The 17670-nt window shown below is 37.5% G+C and overlaps 2 protein-coding genes across 8 annotated transcripts in view; one reads left to right on the top strand and one right to left on the bottom strand.

Annotated features, from left to right (window-relative positions):
- The window catches only part of FLT1 (fms related receptor tyrosine kinase 1), a 107672-nt gene extending 104975 nt beyond the window's left edge, over positions 1-2697 (top strand). The window contains exon 30 of the mRNA XM_005482491.4: positions 1151-2697. Within this exon, the coding sequence (XP_005482548.2) occupies positions 1151-1355 (205 nt within the window). The 3' untranslated portion in view covers positions 1356-2697. The remainder of the gene's footprint in view (positions 1-1150) is intronic.
- Positions 2698-5056: 2359 nt separating this feature from the next.
- The window catches only part of PAN3 (poly(A) specific ribonuclease subunit PAN3), a 79877-nt gene continuing 67263 nt past the window's right edge, over positions 5057-17670 (bottom strand). For 4 of the 7 annotated variants that reach the window (XM_074535273.1, XM_074535274.1, XM_074535277.1 and 1 more), the window contains 5 exons: positions 14822-14961; positions 14109-14238; positions 11194-11258; positions 10368-10506; positions 5057-7376 (listed from right to left, as the gene is read on the bottom strand). In XM_074535273.1, coding sequence (XP_074391374.1) covers positions 7236-7376; positions 10368-10506; positions 11194-11258; positions 14109-14238; positions 14822-14961 — 615 coding nt within the window. In that variant the 3' untranslated portion in view covers positions 5057-7235. Of the gene's footprint in view, positions 7377-8794; positions 9250-10367; positions 10507-11193; positions 11259-14108; positions 14239-14821; positions 14962-17670 lie in introns of those variants that run through there. The other 3 variants (XR_012579009.1, XM_074535276.1, XM_074535275.1) reach the window with 3 other exon arrangements.

Below are 17670 nucleotides of genomic sequence, written 5' to 3'. Positions count from 1 at the left end.
CCTGTGCCACTAGTTCTGTAGTTAACTTAAAGACCTAACAATGCAAAATAAAATGAAAAACAAAACCCTGGGCTCTGCAAGCCTCAACAGATGCTCTCTGAATGTCTTATTTGGAATTCAAGACTAGGGCTGCCAACGTTTCTGACCTTATAAATGAAGAGGAGTGGATTGTCCATGAACTTATAAAAATACAGGGAGGAAATATAATTTTAGACACTGTGGTCCAACATGTTTACTTTAGGATTTCACATGTAAACAGTGATGGAAAACTGCTCTGGCTTGTCCTTTGTCTACAGATAAATCTTTGGTATTCAAGTTCAATGGTGTAAAAATTCTCTTTGCCCTGATTTTCATTACTGAAAGAGCTATTTGAAGCACTGCAATCTCTGAATATGGGTGAGAAAGTGCCAAAAGGCTAACAGTGCCTCTAAAAGTGGCTTTGCCCGGAAGACATTAAACCCCTCTTAGTAAAGGACATCTTATAAACAGCAGCCTACAGGATAACTGGTCCTTTTAAGGGACAGGAAAATTCTAATTCCAACCAGCAGTTCATGGCAGCTGCCAAAAGCCAAAAAAGAGCAGATACCCAGACCTCATCCCCTTCCTCACAAACATCAGCCATTTGTATTAGAAATTTATCCCAGCATTAGGCTTCGGGAACATCTACACTAGCAGTTTTCTACTTTTGCCTCAAGGTTTGAGACCTTCCACCACTTCAGTCCTGCTCAAAAACCCCTGTTCCCTTAGGAACATTTAGGTATGGGGATACACTGCCTCACCACAGCAGAGCTGCCAGACACTCCCCACTACGTGACCCTGCAATAAAGTCTCACTCCCCAGCACCTGCCACAAATGAACAATTCGAGCTTAGGCTGAGCAGTCCGGTACTCCCCCCAACCACCAAGACTGATAGAGTGCATGAACACTTCTAACAGTGATGTGCACTCCCAGCACCTCTGTTTAAAGGGACTCACAGGGAACTCAGGAGGGCTCCTTCACTCCTCTGTTCTGCACTCCCTGTGAGCAAGTCCATCTGCATCAGTGCCCCTCTCACCGTGTAAGAATTAACTTGTGACCTAGCTTTGCTCAAGTTACTAAACCAAAATATTTTCATGGTAAGAAAGCTCACAATGACCCTGCTCTATTACAGCATTAAAGGTGCCAGCAGGAGCAAGGAGTCAGTGCTTTCTGGAGTAACCAAGCCAAGAAGCTTCTGCAGTTTCAGCTGTGACCAGCTCAGTGACTCCAAGCGAAGACACACCTGTGGTTATGCGATGCTGGAGAAAATGATTGCCAGCCGCTCTCCTCCTCCTGACTACAACTCTGTTGTCCATTATTCTCAGCCACCCGTTTAAGTACTTCTAGGCCAAGTAAACACACAGGTTCTGGGGAAACACTGTCAGTTTAAAAACTCTCATCCAAATTATTTCAATTATCATAAAACTTGAGAATTTATCATTGGCTTAATCCCAGAGATCTGCTTTTCTACAGACTGCAGCACATGTATTCAAAATAGAGCAAAATATTATTGCTTAAACCTTGACTTTCCCAAATGCTCAACACCAATAGCTTTTGCTAAAAATGCTGAGTGCTTCTGCATCCAGGAAAACCTGGAAAGCCATTATTACAGCCTCTGCTCAGACTCACTTCTGTCCTGACTGGGAGAGGCAGCTGGGAGCTCTAGAGAGCCAGCAATCTGCACCAGGCACTGATGTATTCGCATCCCATGGCTGGAGTATGTATTGTGCTAGAAAATAAAGGAGCCTTCAAGAAGATAGAAACTGGAAACAGACCACAAACTATATTTTTAATGAAAACTACTTTGAGAAACTTGTGGAGGGCTATTGCTATGGGGAAGCTGAATAAGCTAATTGGGGATGGGGCATTATATGGATCTTACTGCTCCAGATGGCAGACACAGTAGGGAGCCTTGCAAGGCAAGAATTTAAAATGTGTTGCTAAATACAATTAGCAAGGATAGAGGAGAACTACGACCAGATCCAGGGCTGTAACAACAGGGAATACATACCAATTCAGTTTGGACAATCCTGTTGAAATCCAGTAAATATTGAAGTTTTGCACTTTGTCATAAGCTGACACGCACACACTGGAACCAAACCACAAGGCAGATAGGTTCAAGCCAAGCTCTGTCCACAAAACCTCACGGACCTTCTAACACTGCACTGATTATATTTTATATATGGGAATACGTCTGAAAAGACAGAATGGCTACTAGACTGCACAAACTTTAATTGATCACTAGAGAGTTTGAAGAGATTAATTAAAAATTACAAGGCAATCTGTAAAGTTAGGGCAGCTTTTTTATGAAGACACCTAAATTTCCATGTTAAGTTACCAGTACGTACAGGAATAAAAATGTATCATTCATTTACAGCACATTTTGCATAGCATCTCAGAAAGGTCATGAGTGTTCTTTGCTCAAGAAGCATTAGGATGCACCCATTCCCTTTCACCTTTGAATGCAGTACTGAAATGGGAGTTGGACATTTAACACAGCAGCACTGATATCTGCCAACTCAATTACAGCCCAATGTCAGCTTCTTGTGGTCCACTAAAATATGTATTACCTTGAATGCTACATGTTATATGATCTCTTGCTGTCTCAGAATTCAGCTGTGAATGTAACCCACTAACAGACTTCAAAGCAAATGACCTTTTGCATATTTATAAATAAAACCAATCTTTGATATTCAAGCAAAATAAATATGTACCACTACTTCTGAGCTAAGTATCTCTGCACAAGAGATCATCAGTTTTAAGTATCTATGGCACTGTCTCTTGTTAGTAAAGTATATTTGACCTTGATCAAGACAAAATTTCAGTACTCTTTTGTTACTAGAACTGAGCAAGAATAGTTACAGGATGATGCATCTCAAAGGACGTGTTTGCACAGTGTAAATATATAAATATGCTTTTATGCATAAATATTTAAGAAAACTGGACTACAAAAGATTACTTTTGTATGAACCCTCAAGTGTCTTCAGATGTGAAGAACTCCTCTTTTGTCTTGCATTTTCTGTCTTTATATAATGTGTTTGACTACTAAATTAATATAATAAAGTTTGCTTTTGAAAAAAAATAGAGTTCTGCCAGTGTCAAAGACTGCTGTGGCACACAAGTCAGCACTGGGTAGCACAAACATCTGGCACACATCCATCCCACAGGCTGATTTTCTGAGCAAAGGAGAACATGGAATAATCACACAGAAGGAAGGCACATTTCCCACACAGCAAACCAGCTACAGTGACAGACACCTGTCACTGTTCCCTGTGTGGGTGACATTCCCTAGGTTCAGCATACTTCCTAGAGCTTACTGCTGTCTAGAGACAAAAATTCAACCCAGCCTCTGGGAGAGGCAAAGTTTCATGGTGGGGGAATACAAACATCCATCTAACCACCCACCATTCCTGGTTTCTTCAGCAGCTAGACAATGCACACCAGAGAAAAGGATAGCAAACAGAGCTAAGGTGTCCTCACCAAAGCCTGTTCTGAAGCTCTGTGACAGAAGGCAGAACCTTAGGCCTGCAGAGAGACTCTTTTCTTCAGAGACTCCCCACATCCCCACCCCATCCATCTGAAGCTGAGGATGTTGCCTCCAGAGAGATGTTCAATCAAGTGCTCTCTGCTAAACAGCATTCAATCTGAGGGGCTCTCCAAATGCTGGAATTGGAGATGAAGCTTTCTCTGGGAAAGCAGAATGGGATCATCAACTGCTGGAGGAGTTGTGTAGCTGTTGCTGCATATTACTAAGGAGGAAACTGGAGACTGGATATGTGCATCAATCAAAAATGTAGCTTATATAATAGCATTCCTAAAACACTGCAATTTCAGTGATAATGTTAAATATGTGCAAGGACTATTGACAATACACAATACATTACATAAAATTACATCTTCCATAAGCATGGTCAGCATTGGATGGATATAGGAGACTCTATCTGACCAGCAAATCATCAAACCTTTGCTAGTTAAAAATGTAGAAAAGTATTCTGTGAAATGAAGTTATTGTGACTCCATGTGCAAATTCTCAGAGAAATTAATACACTTTGTTTCTGAGCAAAAGAAGCTCAAAAAATATGGAAGTAAGGGTACTTGAGCAGAGTTTTCAAAAGTAGGGCTTATCGAGGAAAGCAGAGCTGATCAAACTGAAGCAGATGGGATTTGACTTGGGAGTTACAGAAATATGCATTAATACACTTCTAGTGAACAGTATCTCTCAGTTTTAGGACATCTGATACACTCTAAGTGGCAAGCACTAAACACAATTTGTGACTCCTGTTTGTTTAAACTCTGCATTGCAGACAGAATGAATACAAAAGAAGTACAAGACAAATGAAATAAAATTCCACCACCAAAGTTGAAGTGCCCTGGACCCAACCTCAGAGCTTCACAATGTAAAAATAAGGCCACATTATTTCTGGTATTCTTTATTAAAAATACTGCTGTACACATGAACAATGAAAACAGGATTAAAGATGAGTAACACATATTGGGATCATGACATTAGAACTTAACATACTGGTGCTTTTTAGGGGAAGCAGTTGACACCTGAATTACTGAAACAAGGGCAAATCAAAAATACATAGGTACCCTCAACAAAATATTTACAATATAGTAAATACAGCAACAAAATTTAAAACATGTACAAAAATTAAAATGACCAACATCAGATGATTTCAAAGGTTGTCCCTTCTGTGCTTTTAGCTGTAAAAAAATAGGAAGGTCAGAAATAAATTTCCCATCTGGGAGGGCACATCCTGGTGACTCTTCTTTTAAATACAGATACACAGTTCTTCCTATGAATGGATCAAACTACAACTTCAGGACAACCTTCTAAATGGAATTAAAATGGGGTAGAAGGGCTCTCCCCAAAAAAAACACCCAAGCTGAACTTCAGACTGTTCAAATTATTCCCAAATACGACCAAATAAAATAAATAGAAAACAAAGCTCAACTTCTTTTTAATTTTATGTATTACCTGACACCAAATATTTTCTGGCTGACATTATGTATGAAAACTTACTAGCTGTCTACCTTTTTATTTTTAAACCAAGTCCTGAGGTTACTAGGGGCTGAAGCAAACTGACATTATGCAAATACACACAGGTTTGCAATTTAGACATGTCTTGCAGAGGGTATGCTGGTCTAAAAAGGATGAGAATTCAAGCCCTATTTTACCCCTGCCTTACACTTCCACAAAATATTGGTCCACAAATTAAATTTTCAAAGGTTCCCAAACCCCACAACTGAACAGATGATCCCCTTTCATTTTCAAAGAAAACAATACTGGAAAAAACCTCAGCCCGCTTATAAATTAAGCATTCCATATTTCTTCTAGAATACAAGTACTTCTTTTTTTGTACAAAAGAATTACAATATGATTTGTCAAAAAACATAGAAAAGACAGCTGCTCTTCCTCAAATACATGAGCTAATGATAAAAGACTGTTCTGCATGTTCACTTTTCAAAGTTCCTGTTCCTTTTATATTAAAAAGAACATTCTGGCAACTGTTATCGTTTGAATATTAAACATTATGTTTCTTTGAAAATTGCAACAATAATTGATTTTTAAACTCAACAACTGATGCTACTTAATGTGGATTCAACCACATTTTCTAAAATGTGTAAAGCATGTCCCTAGTCTTCAAAGCTTTCGATGTGAAGAGAGTTGCTTTTTTCTTGATGCAAGTCTCAAGGCGGAGAATCATTTTAAAGCTTATAAAAGTGGACAGAGAAATATTAAAAACTTCTCTGAAAACTACAAATATTGAGAATCATTAAAATTGATGTCAGTAACATCAGTTGCAAGTGCTTAGAGTCTGTCCTGACCTTTTGAGTTTCCACATTTTCTTCATGGTGAGCACCCAGTGCTATTAAAACATTCAGTGCTGGGAAAGGATAGATACAGTCTTCACTACTGCTTTAAGAAAGGAAATTCCTACATGTTTGGCAGTCTTCAGTATCAAAGTGTAGGTGTTTAACTAGAAATCCCATGAATACCCAAGTTTGGAGACAACTGCATGTCCAAAAATTAGAAAGGTAATTGAGGAGCAAAATTCCAGACTTTTGAGACTGAATTACTTCAGGAATATTCATGTGTTGAGTATTAGCAAAAGTAATATTACTTTGGGCTAAGCAGTGACTGCAAAGGCACAGCAGATCATTATCCCTCCAGATTCAGGCCGTAAAACTTGAAAAGCTCTTGATGCCAGACAACTGCTGTGTTTAGTTAATCTTCTTTTAACAGTGTCTTTGTATCTGTATCCAGTGTAGCGTACCATAATAAAGCTGTGGTTCAAAGAACAGAACTTTATACAAAAATTATACTGTAAATAACCTAAAGTAATACACTCCTGAAACTTCAGGCATTTAAACAATTTCTTTAAAAAAAAATCTATTAAAAAAATTGCATAAATGTAAATGCTTCTGACTACCAGGAAAATGTACAAACAGTTTTTAAAAGGCGCTGGTTGTGTTTAGAGCAAGTTTGATATGCTCCTTAAATTAAAGATGTTTCCCATTATGCTGTTTTCGTCACTTCGCTTAGACAAGGTTTAAATCAAATGACAGGGGACTTTCTTTCCTTTTTAGTCAATTCACCAATACTTCACTTGACTGGTTTTGAAAAGTTGTTTCTTTCTCACATTTCTTTGAGCTAACAGTGGGTGGCATACAGAGCTTGCATACAACACACTTTTACAGAGGTTACGAACTAAAAGGTCATTAATAGAACACAATTTCTATTAAATTATTTACCTGGTCCTTTATGCTATTCTGGGTGCAAATAATATCAAAAATGAATAAATTTTGCTATATCCTCAGTGACAAAAATGTATCCCAGAAATGTCCTTGCAAAGAGTTTCCCTTAAGTATACAATGTGGCAAAACTTCAGCGATCAGAAAAGTCTTAAAAAAATTAAAATTAGTGCATATACAAGTGGAAAAAATAAAAGTAGGAACATCATGCACCTGATGTGTTCCTTAATCTAAAATAAATTCTTCACAGATAAAGCCTCCAATGGCAGCCTTAGCTCTAGGATAAGTGAAACATTCTTCCCTTCAAGTAACAGTGTACCTGACTGAAGTGCAAGCAGCTTTGCTCATCTCCTGTTTGTTTCCCAAATGTGAAATGAGATGACAACAACAATTCAGCTGTAGTGCAATTTGCTATAGGTTAAGTTCCTCAGCAATGTCCTGCATGCTTTCAGCAAATACTACAACTGACCATTTGCGGCTGCAATCAGTTCTTGAAAAGTATTTTCAAAGCAGCGTTTTAAATCGCTGTAAGTTACCACAAGTACACTCTTCTCATCTCTGGAAATGAGGCTTATTTTTTCTGGCACACCAGCATCTAACTGTAACAAGAATGCAAAAGATAAAATAAAAGAAGTGTGAAAGAAATGACAAAACATTTCCCCAACAACAAAAGCAATCAATTTCTTGGCAAGTACATTGTTATGGCGCAGTTCAAATCTGCTAACAGGACACAAAGGAAGAATCTGAATCGCACCACAACAACATCCTCGCCAAAAAATCGAGACATTTTGGTCTTAACCTGATGGACATTCCAGACCTTAGTACTAGATTACCATTGTTTCCTTCCCATTCCACAAAGCTAGTAATCCTATAATGCTATACTTCCCTGTGCAGTAAGCTGGCAAAATTTTCATGTACTTCCTGAAGAACAAAACTAAATTTGACATTACATTTGCACATATGATCTACAAACCTAAACACAGGGTAAGTAATTTACTTCTTGTCCACTCCAAAATGAAATAATGGATGGATCAGCCCCAGGTAGCCTGAAAACTAGTAGAAACCCAATCCTCACATTTTTGGCAGTACTGGAAACAAACTACGCTGTATGGTACATTTAACCCCTTAGAAAGAAAAAAATTACTTTGGTAAAATCTATAACCAAATGAATAATTTGTAGTTGAAAATCAATGTTTGTTCCGCATTTCTTCTCATGGTTTGTTCTGACTTCTCAAATTCAATATGCACTTTTTTTATATTCCATTAGATCCTAATTTTTAACAGAGAAATATCCTGCTTTACATGCTGAAGCCCATTACATCACTGTTTCTTATGTTCTTCTCACTTTGCAAGAAATGTTCATCAATACAGAACTGTCAAGACTCTTTTATGCAGAACTTTCGTAGTTTTGTTTTAGTCAATATGTTGATAGTTCCACCACAGTCTTTCTTATTCCAATACAAGAGGTGGGGCAGAGACAAGTGAGATATGACACTACCAATCCATTCTTTGGAAATACAACCCCAGCAGGTTTAAATGTAATATAAATGTAATATAATTATACTACAATTATAATATTGTACTGAATAGAAAAACAATGAAATTTGTCACAGATGTTCCACTAGCTGCTGTCTGGAGCAACACAGCAAGTTAGCAATTTCTTGCATTTCTCTTCTAAAGTAATGTTTTGAGTGTAACCTTAAAAACTGGAACGACCACATTTTAAAGCTGCTGCTTTGTGAATGGTTTCAGAAGGCTGAAAGCAAGCCAATTAGCTTCTAATTTTTGTACAGTAGGATAAAACCATCAGTGTCTTCCAACATCCATTACAAAATACTAATACAATTAAGGTGTTTGTGAAATATTGTCCACTGTTCATTCCCATTAGCATCATACAACAAATCAATTAATTACCTTAATGGAAGGTCTTCCTAATGGAAGATCTGTATTAAGAAAGCCACACTCCTAATTACAAACATCAATATTTATGGCTTTCTTTCCTCCTGTGGGTGCATAAATCAATATCCTCAGCTGAAAAGATGCTCAAAACACCACATTGAAAAGGAAAGCTTGTTGGTTTGGTTTTTTTTTTTAACAACAGAATAACTTTTCAAAAGGAATGTGTTTGGCAAGTACCAGTAAAGTCCATATAACTTCTACTAGTACTTCTACAGTTTCTGAAGTGCTTCTTAGAGTGTATTTCCAAAGCAGAGTTCTATAAGCCTTACATTTTTTGTGTGCTGAGCCCACAACCACAGAAGAGAAGAGTCTCTGTTTGAAAAGGTAAGCCATGAACATTTATAGAACAAGGCATTCTTTGACATTGTCTCTTACCTGACCTATGAATTCAGGACTGTCCCCTCTTGCTACAGTACTGTATGAGTCACTGCTTTCAAATCATGATGGCATTTCAATGCCTACTTGAATGTCAACATGCTTTCTTTTTGATTTAGCCTCAATCCCTTTAATGTCCTTTTTAAAGTGATTACAGACACCAACCAGAAAGATAAAAAGGAGGTTAAAAAATGCACAGCAGTGGTCTAATAGGAGGTTAGAAACCCTGACAATTTTAGAAAGATATTTAACTGTACAGTTATTACACATCAAAGGATCTGAACACATTCCACTTTTCTTGGAGGAGAAAGCTGGCTATCCTAGTCCTAGAAAAGAATATATTGGGCACTAAAACTGTGTATTGTCAGTGTCTGCATCACCATTCTCTACAGAGCAAGTCAAACTACCAAGCAGCTACAAAAGCAACAACAAAAAAAGCTGCAGCATCTTAATCTCCCATGGATTATTGAAGTTTGGCAAAACAATGTAAAATAAGTTGAAAGCTGATCTACTAATAAAAAATTTAATCAGCTCATATACTGTTTAATTTATGGAGCAAGACGAGTTCTTCATCTACTGAAGATCTCGTGGTTTCTCACACATCTCTTGCTATTAATCATGAGAGTGCTCGGATAAAATTCTGCTAGTGGTGCAGCTCTTAGAAAACTGCAAATAGCTTTGTTAAGTCAGCCTTGGAAAACAAAGGGCTGGAGAGACTAGGGAAGTTATTACAGAAGTGGACGTAATATTTTAAGTCACAGAAATTTTATAGCACTGTCCTGATGGCAAGGATTTTGCACAAATTTCCATTTCCCTCCTGCCACCTACTTAAGTCAGCACAATTTAGGAATGGATCTTGCCTTATGACCATCCTTTGTGATAACTACCAACAGAAACCACCCCCAGTTAAAGGAGTATTATGGATCCTTTATGCTGTGTTGAAAGACCAGAGTAGCATAAAGGGACCAGCATTGCTTATCCACAGTAATCAATGCATTCTAGGATGAAAAGTTAATATTGTATCTCATGCTATATTAACAAATTTTTAATATCAGGTACTAGTTTTATTTAAAATATCCATAGATGTTGGAATATTAGCTTAGAGAATACATGGTTTTAATCCAAAGTGGGGAAAATAGCCACCAGCTAAGCCAATGGCATTAACCTTCTAGTGGCAACTTGCTTTTCAGTGGAATACTCTTTCAAAGAAAGCTAACCCAATCAAATGTGTAAAAGCTAACTGAAGTACAGTGTACCTTGTTAAGACATGAGATAATGTGACTGAGGTCAATCCAAGGAGTACCCGCTTCTGTCACCTGATGGAAAAGGTGATCTCGAAAGAGCTTTAGTAAATACCTGTCTCCAGTTTCTGACCACGTTGGGTCCTTCTGAAACCTAGTGAAAAACAAATTCTCATATCAAAGCTCAGTGAGTTAAGTAAAATCAAGCCCCACAGATATAAATGACACTTCGATCTCAGCTGAGTAGTCTTGCCTAGCTAATCTCCTGCTATAAATTGCAATTAAATTAGTCTCCCCACCACAAACAGAAGATACAAAACTTTCTCAGCTGTTTGAGCACCTAAAGCTAATGCATTCCAAGAGCCACCAAAAAATAGTGGAAAAAATCAAAAATTATCTGCAATAAGTTTATCACATAAAACACATGTAGAAACCTGCATTATAAACATAACTCTAAGTTTATGCAGAGGGATGGAAAACAGAAAATGAACACTTCATTTTCATGTAGTTAGCCAATTAAAAAAAAGGTGAAAACTCACTAGCCAAAAAACAGTATCTACATCCTTTGCTTCAGTAAAAGCAAGCAATGGATTTCCTCCAAAACTACTGCCACTCACAAGATAAACCACACTAAATACAAGGAAACAACTTGTAGCCTTCTCCTGCCTATTTAAAGTTTTGGTCAAAGTTGTTTATCTATTTTTTCTCAAGGGTTCTTAAATATTCATTTCGCCACAGGCAAATAAATATGCGGGGAAAATTTAGCTTAAATTTATGAAGGAAGAAAGCGCATTGCAAACTGTGTTTTACATACTATAACCACAAAAACAAGTTTTCTTACTCTGGCCTCTCATTGATTGTTCCCAATTTTGCTAGAAGCCTAAACAACCTTCCATTTTGCACCTCCTAGAAAAGAAAAAAAAAGTTATTAAGAGTCTCTGAAACAAAATTTAGAGATTTACTTGCAAAAAATACATGGCAATAATGCCAATGAAGCACTGTTAATTACAAAGACTTATTTATTCAAAGGAGAGGGTATCATTTTTTCAGACAGAGATCAAATGCATTGTATTATGTATCAGTAGTCCAGGGTTCATTTTAGCACTTCAAATTATAATGCAAAGATTCACCAACTAATGATACTTCCCAGTCCCAGCAGGAACTGGACCAGGTCATCTATTTCCTTCTGGAAATATAAGTCTAATCTCCTGCCAGCCTATACTCACAGGTATGATAAAATACAGTAAGTCACATGAGAAGAATATGGGGTTTTATATATATATATATACACATATATATATACACACACACAGATATCAAGATATGCATAAGTATGCGGTACACCACCTTATTTCAGGTAAAGATGAGAAGAAATAATCTACCAGATCTGTTTTTCAGAAATGCTTTGTAAACATTTTTAGTAAATATTTAGCAACAATATCATCAAACTAATACTCAAATGATAAATGATTGCAAAAATAATTTTGAAACAAAACAAGTTTTTTCAAAGCAGTTAGAATCTAAGTCTTAAAAGAGTATAAATGCTGAGTCCATAAGTGATATAAATAAAGCAATGACATTGAGGTCACACAGAGGGAGAACATTAAAGTTATAGCTGCTTAGTACACATGCAACTGAAAGTTGATTTAGCGTGTTTTTCCACACTACTTAGGATGCAGTAAAACAGTAACATCCTAGCTTACATTAAACAAAAAGAATTAATTCACAGTGTAAATCGAAGTTGTCAGGAAAAGATCCTCTCTGATATTATACATATTCTCCAATGGCTCAGGTCTACAACATTATTCATGCTAAGATGCATCTAATTCCATGCATGATCATATTGATTTCAACTGAATTCAGTCTGGAGTAGATTACTGTGCACAGCTAGGTAAATAAAGTGGGTCAAGGTGATAGCAGCCTGACCTTGGACAACCTATGGATTGCAGATTTCTATTAATAGTCTAAAAACACACAGAAGAACAGCTTGTACCTCAACAGTGGCAACACTTAGAGACTGACATGGAAAACCAACCCTGTCCAGCTAGCCAAGGTCTACTATTTGGTCTAACCACCAAATTTATTTTTGGCATGTGGTCAAATACTCAAAAGCCAAAACTACACCTGTATAAAGTTCACTGCCTTGCAGATTCCCAGTGAATGGTGACACAGCTGAGCAAAAACACAGGCACCAAGACTCCAAGAGGCCTCTCTGCAGGCCTAGTAGTCTGTAAGGAGGGAGATACTCTCCACAGGGTTTATAAACTGAGGCTTTGACTGCTATGACATGAATACGAAAAACATAAAAGTGAGGAAGGAAAAGAATAGCATAACGGTTACTGCTCTGTGAGAAGCGAGTGTTACAAAGATATTAACTACACACAAACTCAGCATCAGAAGTCCCTAAGCTACAGATGACTGCATGCTTGGACAATGTAAGGAAAAAAAAAATCACACATGCTAGTCTTTTTCTAATACTCTCTCCAAAGCATTTGCTTTGGGACAAAAATGAACAGAGGGTAGCAGACTAGACTTAAAGGATACTGCGGCTCTGATGTTAATGGAGGAGATGGCATAGTACAAACAAGTTACAGTGTGACAGCTAATTAAGAAGTGGTATTTATCACTGTCAAGTAAACAGCTATTGCCAAACTGAGGGCTAAGCAACAACTTGAATTTGTAGTATCTCTGCCCACCTGCCAGTGATAAGCAACTACTCAAATAGCCTGACTAAAAATACTGATCACACAGCAATCTCCATCGTTGCTATGGGAAGGAGTTCATCTGCCCAGCTTTGTGCAGGCACATAGGCCACCCTAACAACAAACAAACTTAAAAACCTCTGGAGAAGGATTAGTAGTTGATTCTGAGAAAGTGGGCACCCAGCATCTAGAGGTACAGAGATACTGCCTGGCTCTTCTACAGCTCCTTGCTCCTGATAGATTTCAGCATCTTTCAACAAGGAGGGGAAGACTGTTCTCCAACAGGACAATACTGGAGAAATCAAGAGAACTGAGTCTATCAGAATCCAAACACTGGTCTACTGTCTCTTAAAAAGGGGTTATAATGGAGTGGAATCACACAACTTGATTAAATCCTCCTGTAGTACCCTATTCCACATATTTTCAGGGCCATGAGAGCATTCCCCAATGTATCTCCTGCTGTCAGCTGCTTCTGACTAACAGACACCTTCCTGTTGAACAAATGCACCCTCACTTGATACATAGTACGTATTTCCTTTATAGCTAGTACTCGACACCTTGACTGAACACCACAGACCCCCACAGCAAGAGTGCACACTTAGGAAAGCTGAACATGGTATCTCCATGGATTAGAATTAATTCAGAAAGGAAAGCATATGAGAACAAGAACACCAAAATCCAAACCTAAAAATTTATGGGGCTTTAGCACACATTAAATTATCTCCATGACATACGTGGCCTCCTTCACTCAGAATGCTATTTTTAACCATGCTATAAAGAACATAATTTTCCCAAGATTACTGGCTGGAAATGAAGATGCTACTTCAGTTAAAACACAGCTGAAGACATCTTAAAGCTAGGCATTCTTGAAACTCTGGGGCTATCAAAAGCCTGAGTTTAGACTTGTCAAGCCTTCCAGCAGATTACTTAGGCTAATAAACAAACAGAAGGGAAAAAAAACCCAACAGAAACTAGTAGAAAACATTCGCTTTCAAGGTACAGCTCTAGGAACACTGACTACAGGTCTTTCTGCAGGACTTACTACATGATTTACCTTTGCTAGATCTTCTTCTATAACATCATTTCGCATCTGAGCAGCATCTAACTGAGTATAGAATCGTGCACCAATCATAGGCATGATATCGTTTACACTGCGAAGTCTGTTTTGGTCAGTCAGCAAATACCTGCCAAAATAACCCAACCAACAAAGATTACTTCCTGCAAATGTCAAACATTATATTCCATTATGATTTTACAACTATTTAGCTTCTTGTATTTAATACATCAAGTTGACAATTGTTATGTTTCTTTTAAGAAGATACCATCAAGAAAACACAGTCAATTTGCATGTATACATTGAGTCAGTTATTTATACAAGACAGGAGTATACTTTCACAAAACTGTGCAGTTCACTCCATTCAAGCAGCAAGAACATACACAAAAAGAGAGATGGATGAAGATTCTGACTGCAATGCAATTTTTTTTCAAATGAGGAAAGGAGAAAAGACTTCTACTTTTCCCACTCAGGTTGCAAGGGAGAAAAAGGCTGACTATATTGAAATGACACAAAAAGAATACGCAGCCAGAAAAAGCTAGCACTCAACTTTTTGGCCAAAAAGTCAGTGTGCCTATTTCATGAAGACAACTCAACAACCGCAGATTTACCTGTAGTCTTACTTGCATTTAAAAATACCATTTCGCTTTTGCATTTGTATACATAAGAAAAGTGCCGCGATTTCCTTTAAAAGGTTTATTAAACAAACTTACAAAATCAGATTCTTCAGGTCAGAGGAGTAGTTGATTGTCACCAGTTCCATTGCTTTCTGCAAATTCTCTCTCTGAATTCCTGATAAAGAATTGCAAGCCAAAGCCAACACAACTTTCCCCAGGGAGATCAGATCTGCTTGCTAACAGGGAAAACATACAGAAGTAAGATTCTTAGTACAGATAAATACTACCCATGGTACTAGATGGTGTTAAAGAGAGTTCTTCAATAACCTTAGAAGAATTTGAGCAACTAAAGTAAGTGCTATTCAAATCATAGTTCAATATGATTGTTCAAGTTACAGTAGTTAAAAAGTACAGAAGAAAATCTGTCTTGACACCTAGCAATTTTTAAGTACTATATTTATCTTTGAATGATTAAAATTTACCTATTTTTAGCTTAAGGACAGTACCAGAGAGAACTGTGTAGTGAGCAGAAGCTCTGTAATGAGGTTCTCTGAGCCACCCACCTGCTCAATCCTGACAAGTCAAGGAGTTGGTGGCAAACAGAATAAGTCTTCTCAATATGAGATGTAGAAATAAAAGGATTATTTGCTAAACTGAAACCAGCATTTTCTGCATTCATATCTTTTCAATCTAGCCATCCAGTGTGAATTCCATACTGGGATCCATATCACATTCTAACACATGATATCACCATTATAACAAATTGCTCAAATATTTTAATCTCTGATGGACAGTGTGAAAAGATCTGAACTGTGCAAAATAACTAGACAGGCCTGTACAGTTGCCAAACAGAACAGCATTGTGTGTTATGAAGAAACATTTGCATTACTAACACTTTTGTTAAAAGCAGAACTGCTCTTAAAAGATGAATGCTGGATACAGCCTGCTTTGCCGTAACAGAAAATTCTGCCAGTATTAATAGCCAGCCATGAGAAATGATTTTAAAAAGCTGTAACAGATTTTAAATCTCACTGCTAAAAGCAAGAGTCTAATTTAGTAGCAAACAATGACATTCATAGGAAAAGTTGAACTGATTCTTTCCATGGAAAGGCTTTCAGCTGCACACAACTTAGCAAAACTTAAAAACACCTGCAGCCTTTCATGCTGGACATGCCTCAGAGTGAATTTAACAGTCAGCTATATATATGAAATTAGACTTTTCCTGAGGTTTTGGAGTTTTTTGGAGAAAATAAGATATTTTTGCAAACCTAAGAACTTAAAAGCTACTATTAATTGAGAATGTCAGTTCCATAGCCTAGAGCAAGGCCAAGCCATGTAGCAGAGAATGCAATCACACAAAGAATCCACCTTCCATCATTTCTGTAAGAAAGGCTAAAAACATCTGGCAGCATGAGAAGTTCTGGTTAGAATTTGGCAGCTTTAGAAAAGTCCTGTGATGGTGAACATGCCACAGCCCCTCACAGCTGTTCCACCCAGAGGCATAACCACACCTGCTGCCTCTGGCTGCAGTAGCTGAGCACAGCCTTCCCTGAAGCCACGTCTCCCAGGTGCTGGGGGAAAGGGAAAAATACCAAACCTTTCCAGGTTCCTCAATGCCCCTGCTGTTCCTATATCAAGTATGATTAAACAGCACAATTTGAACGTGGACACACAATACATCAGAAATTAAAATGCATGTTATTCTTGTAACTAATGAAGACAGAAACAGGATGTGGAAAATGAGACAAATATGGACAAAGTGGTTGAAAAGGACGTAGGACTGGCATTTGCTAAACTATTTCCTAAGCAACACAGAATTTCTGAGTATTAGCATTCCTTCTTCCTTTGGTAAAGAGATGTTAATCAGAGCACTAAACCCCCTTTTCAGTGTGAACTTGCTTCCACTAACAAGCAGCCAATTTCAGCAGCAGGGAACACTGGTATGGCTCTAAACAGAGGATTCCTGCTAGTGCAGTAGCTAGAAACGTGTGTCACCTGAGACAAAGGCCTTTTCATTATGATTGTTTTCTCCAAAAAGTCTTGGAAGAAATATGCATTTGTATTAACCACAGTTGTACTTCTTTCTGCAGTCCTCTATTTTACACTTAATATATTTCAACTTTTAGTCATTCAGAAGGATATAACCTATATAAATTCTGTATCATCATACAAGCCTGGGACACTGAAAATACACAGGCAAGACCCTATGAAAATGGTCTTCCTTTGCACAGGTGCTTTCATAATACACTTGCATTAGATTTTGGAAATTATTGAGAAAGTCTTACATTTAACATCAGACAGGAAATCTTAAATTTTAGCTTTGTGGGGTTTTGAGCATTTGATTTGCAACCTTAAATTTTTGTTTGTTTCACATCTACCAGAAGAATTGGCAGAGAGAATATGACACCCCAGTGCACTCCCAAACACAAAGTTTTTCAATTACAGCCCATGATTAGCTTGTTTTAGACACAAAAGTGGCTTGGATTCATCCCACTTATTTTAGGAACTTCAAGCATTCAGTTAAGAGACTGATCAATATAAGACAACTGTAATTCTGTAAGACAATTCAGATTTTGAGCCAGTTGAACTGCTCTCTGGAGGCACTTTACTATTCATTGTTAGCTGAAATCCTGAAAGAAAATGTTATCACAATACCCAATTTTAAAAGTTTTACAAGAGTACAAAGACAATATTCTTCCTGTGTGACTGGAGAATCAATATCACCAGCTGGAAAGAACCCGTTAATTTAGGATTTCTGAGAGTCAGATTACTGTTTTAGAAGCAACTAAACTACCATCTGCTGACCCACTCTATAAATTCAGACAGGGTACATGACTTCCCAGGAGCTGGGTTACACCATTTTTTCTGTAAGGAAGCAATCCACATATGCCTATTAATTCCTAACCTATCCTATGAAAATATTCAGCTCTCACTGTTCCTAGGCA

Source organism: Zonotrichia albicollis, chromosome 2 (assembly GCF_047830755.1).
Source record: "Zonotrichia albicollis isolate bZonAlb1 chromosome 2, bZonAlb1.hap1, whole genome shotgun sequence".
Lineage (NCBI taxonomy): Eukaryota > Metazoa > Chordata > Aves > Passeriformes > Passerellidae > Zonotrichia > Zonotrichia albicollis.
Note: the sequence above shows the minus strand (reverse complement) of the source record. Positions and strands in the feature narration are given on the sequence as shown.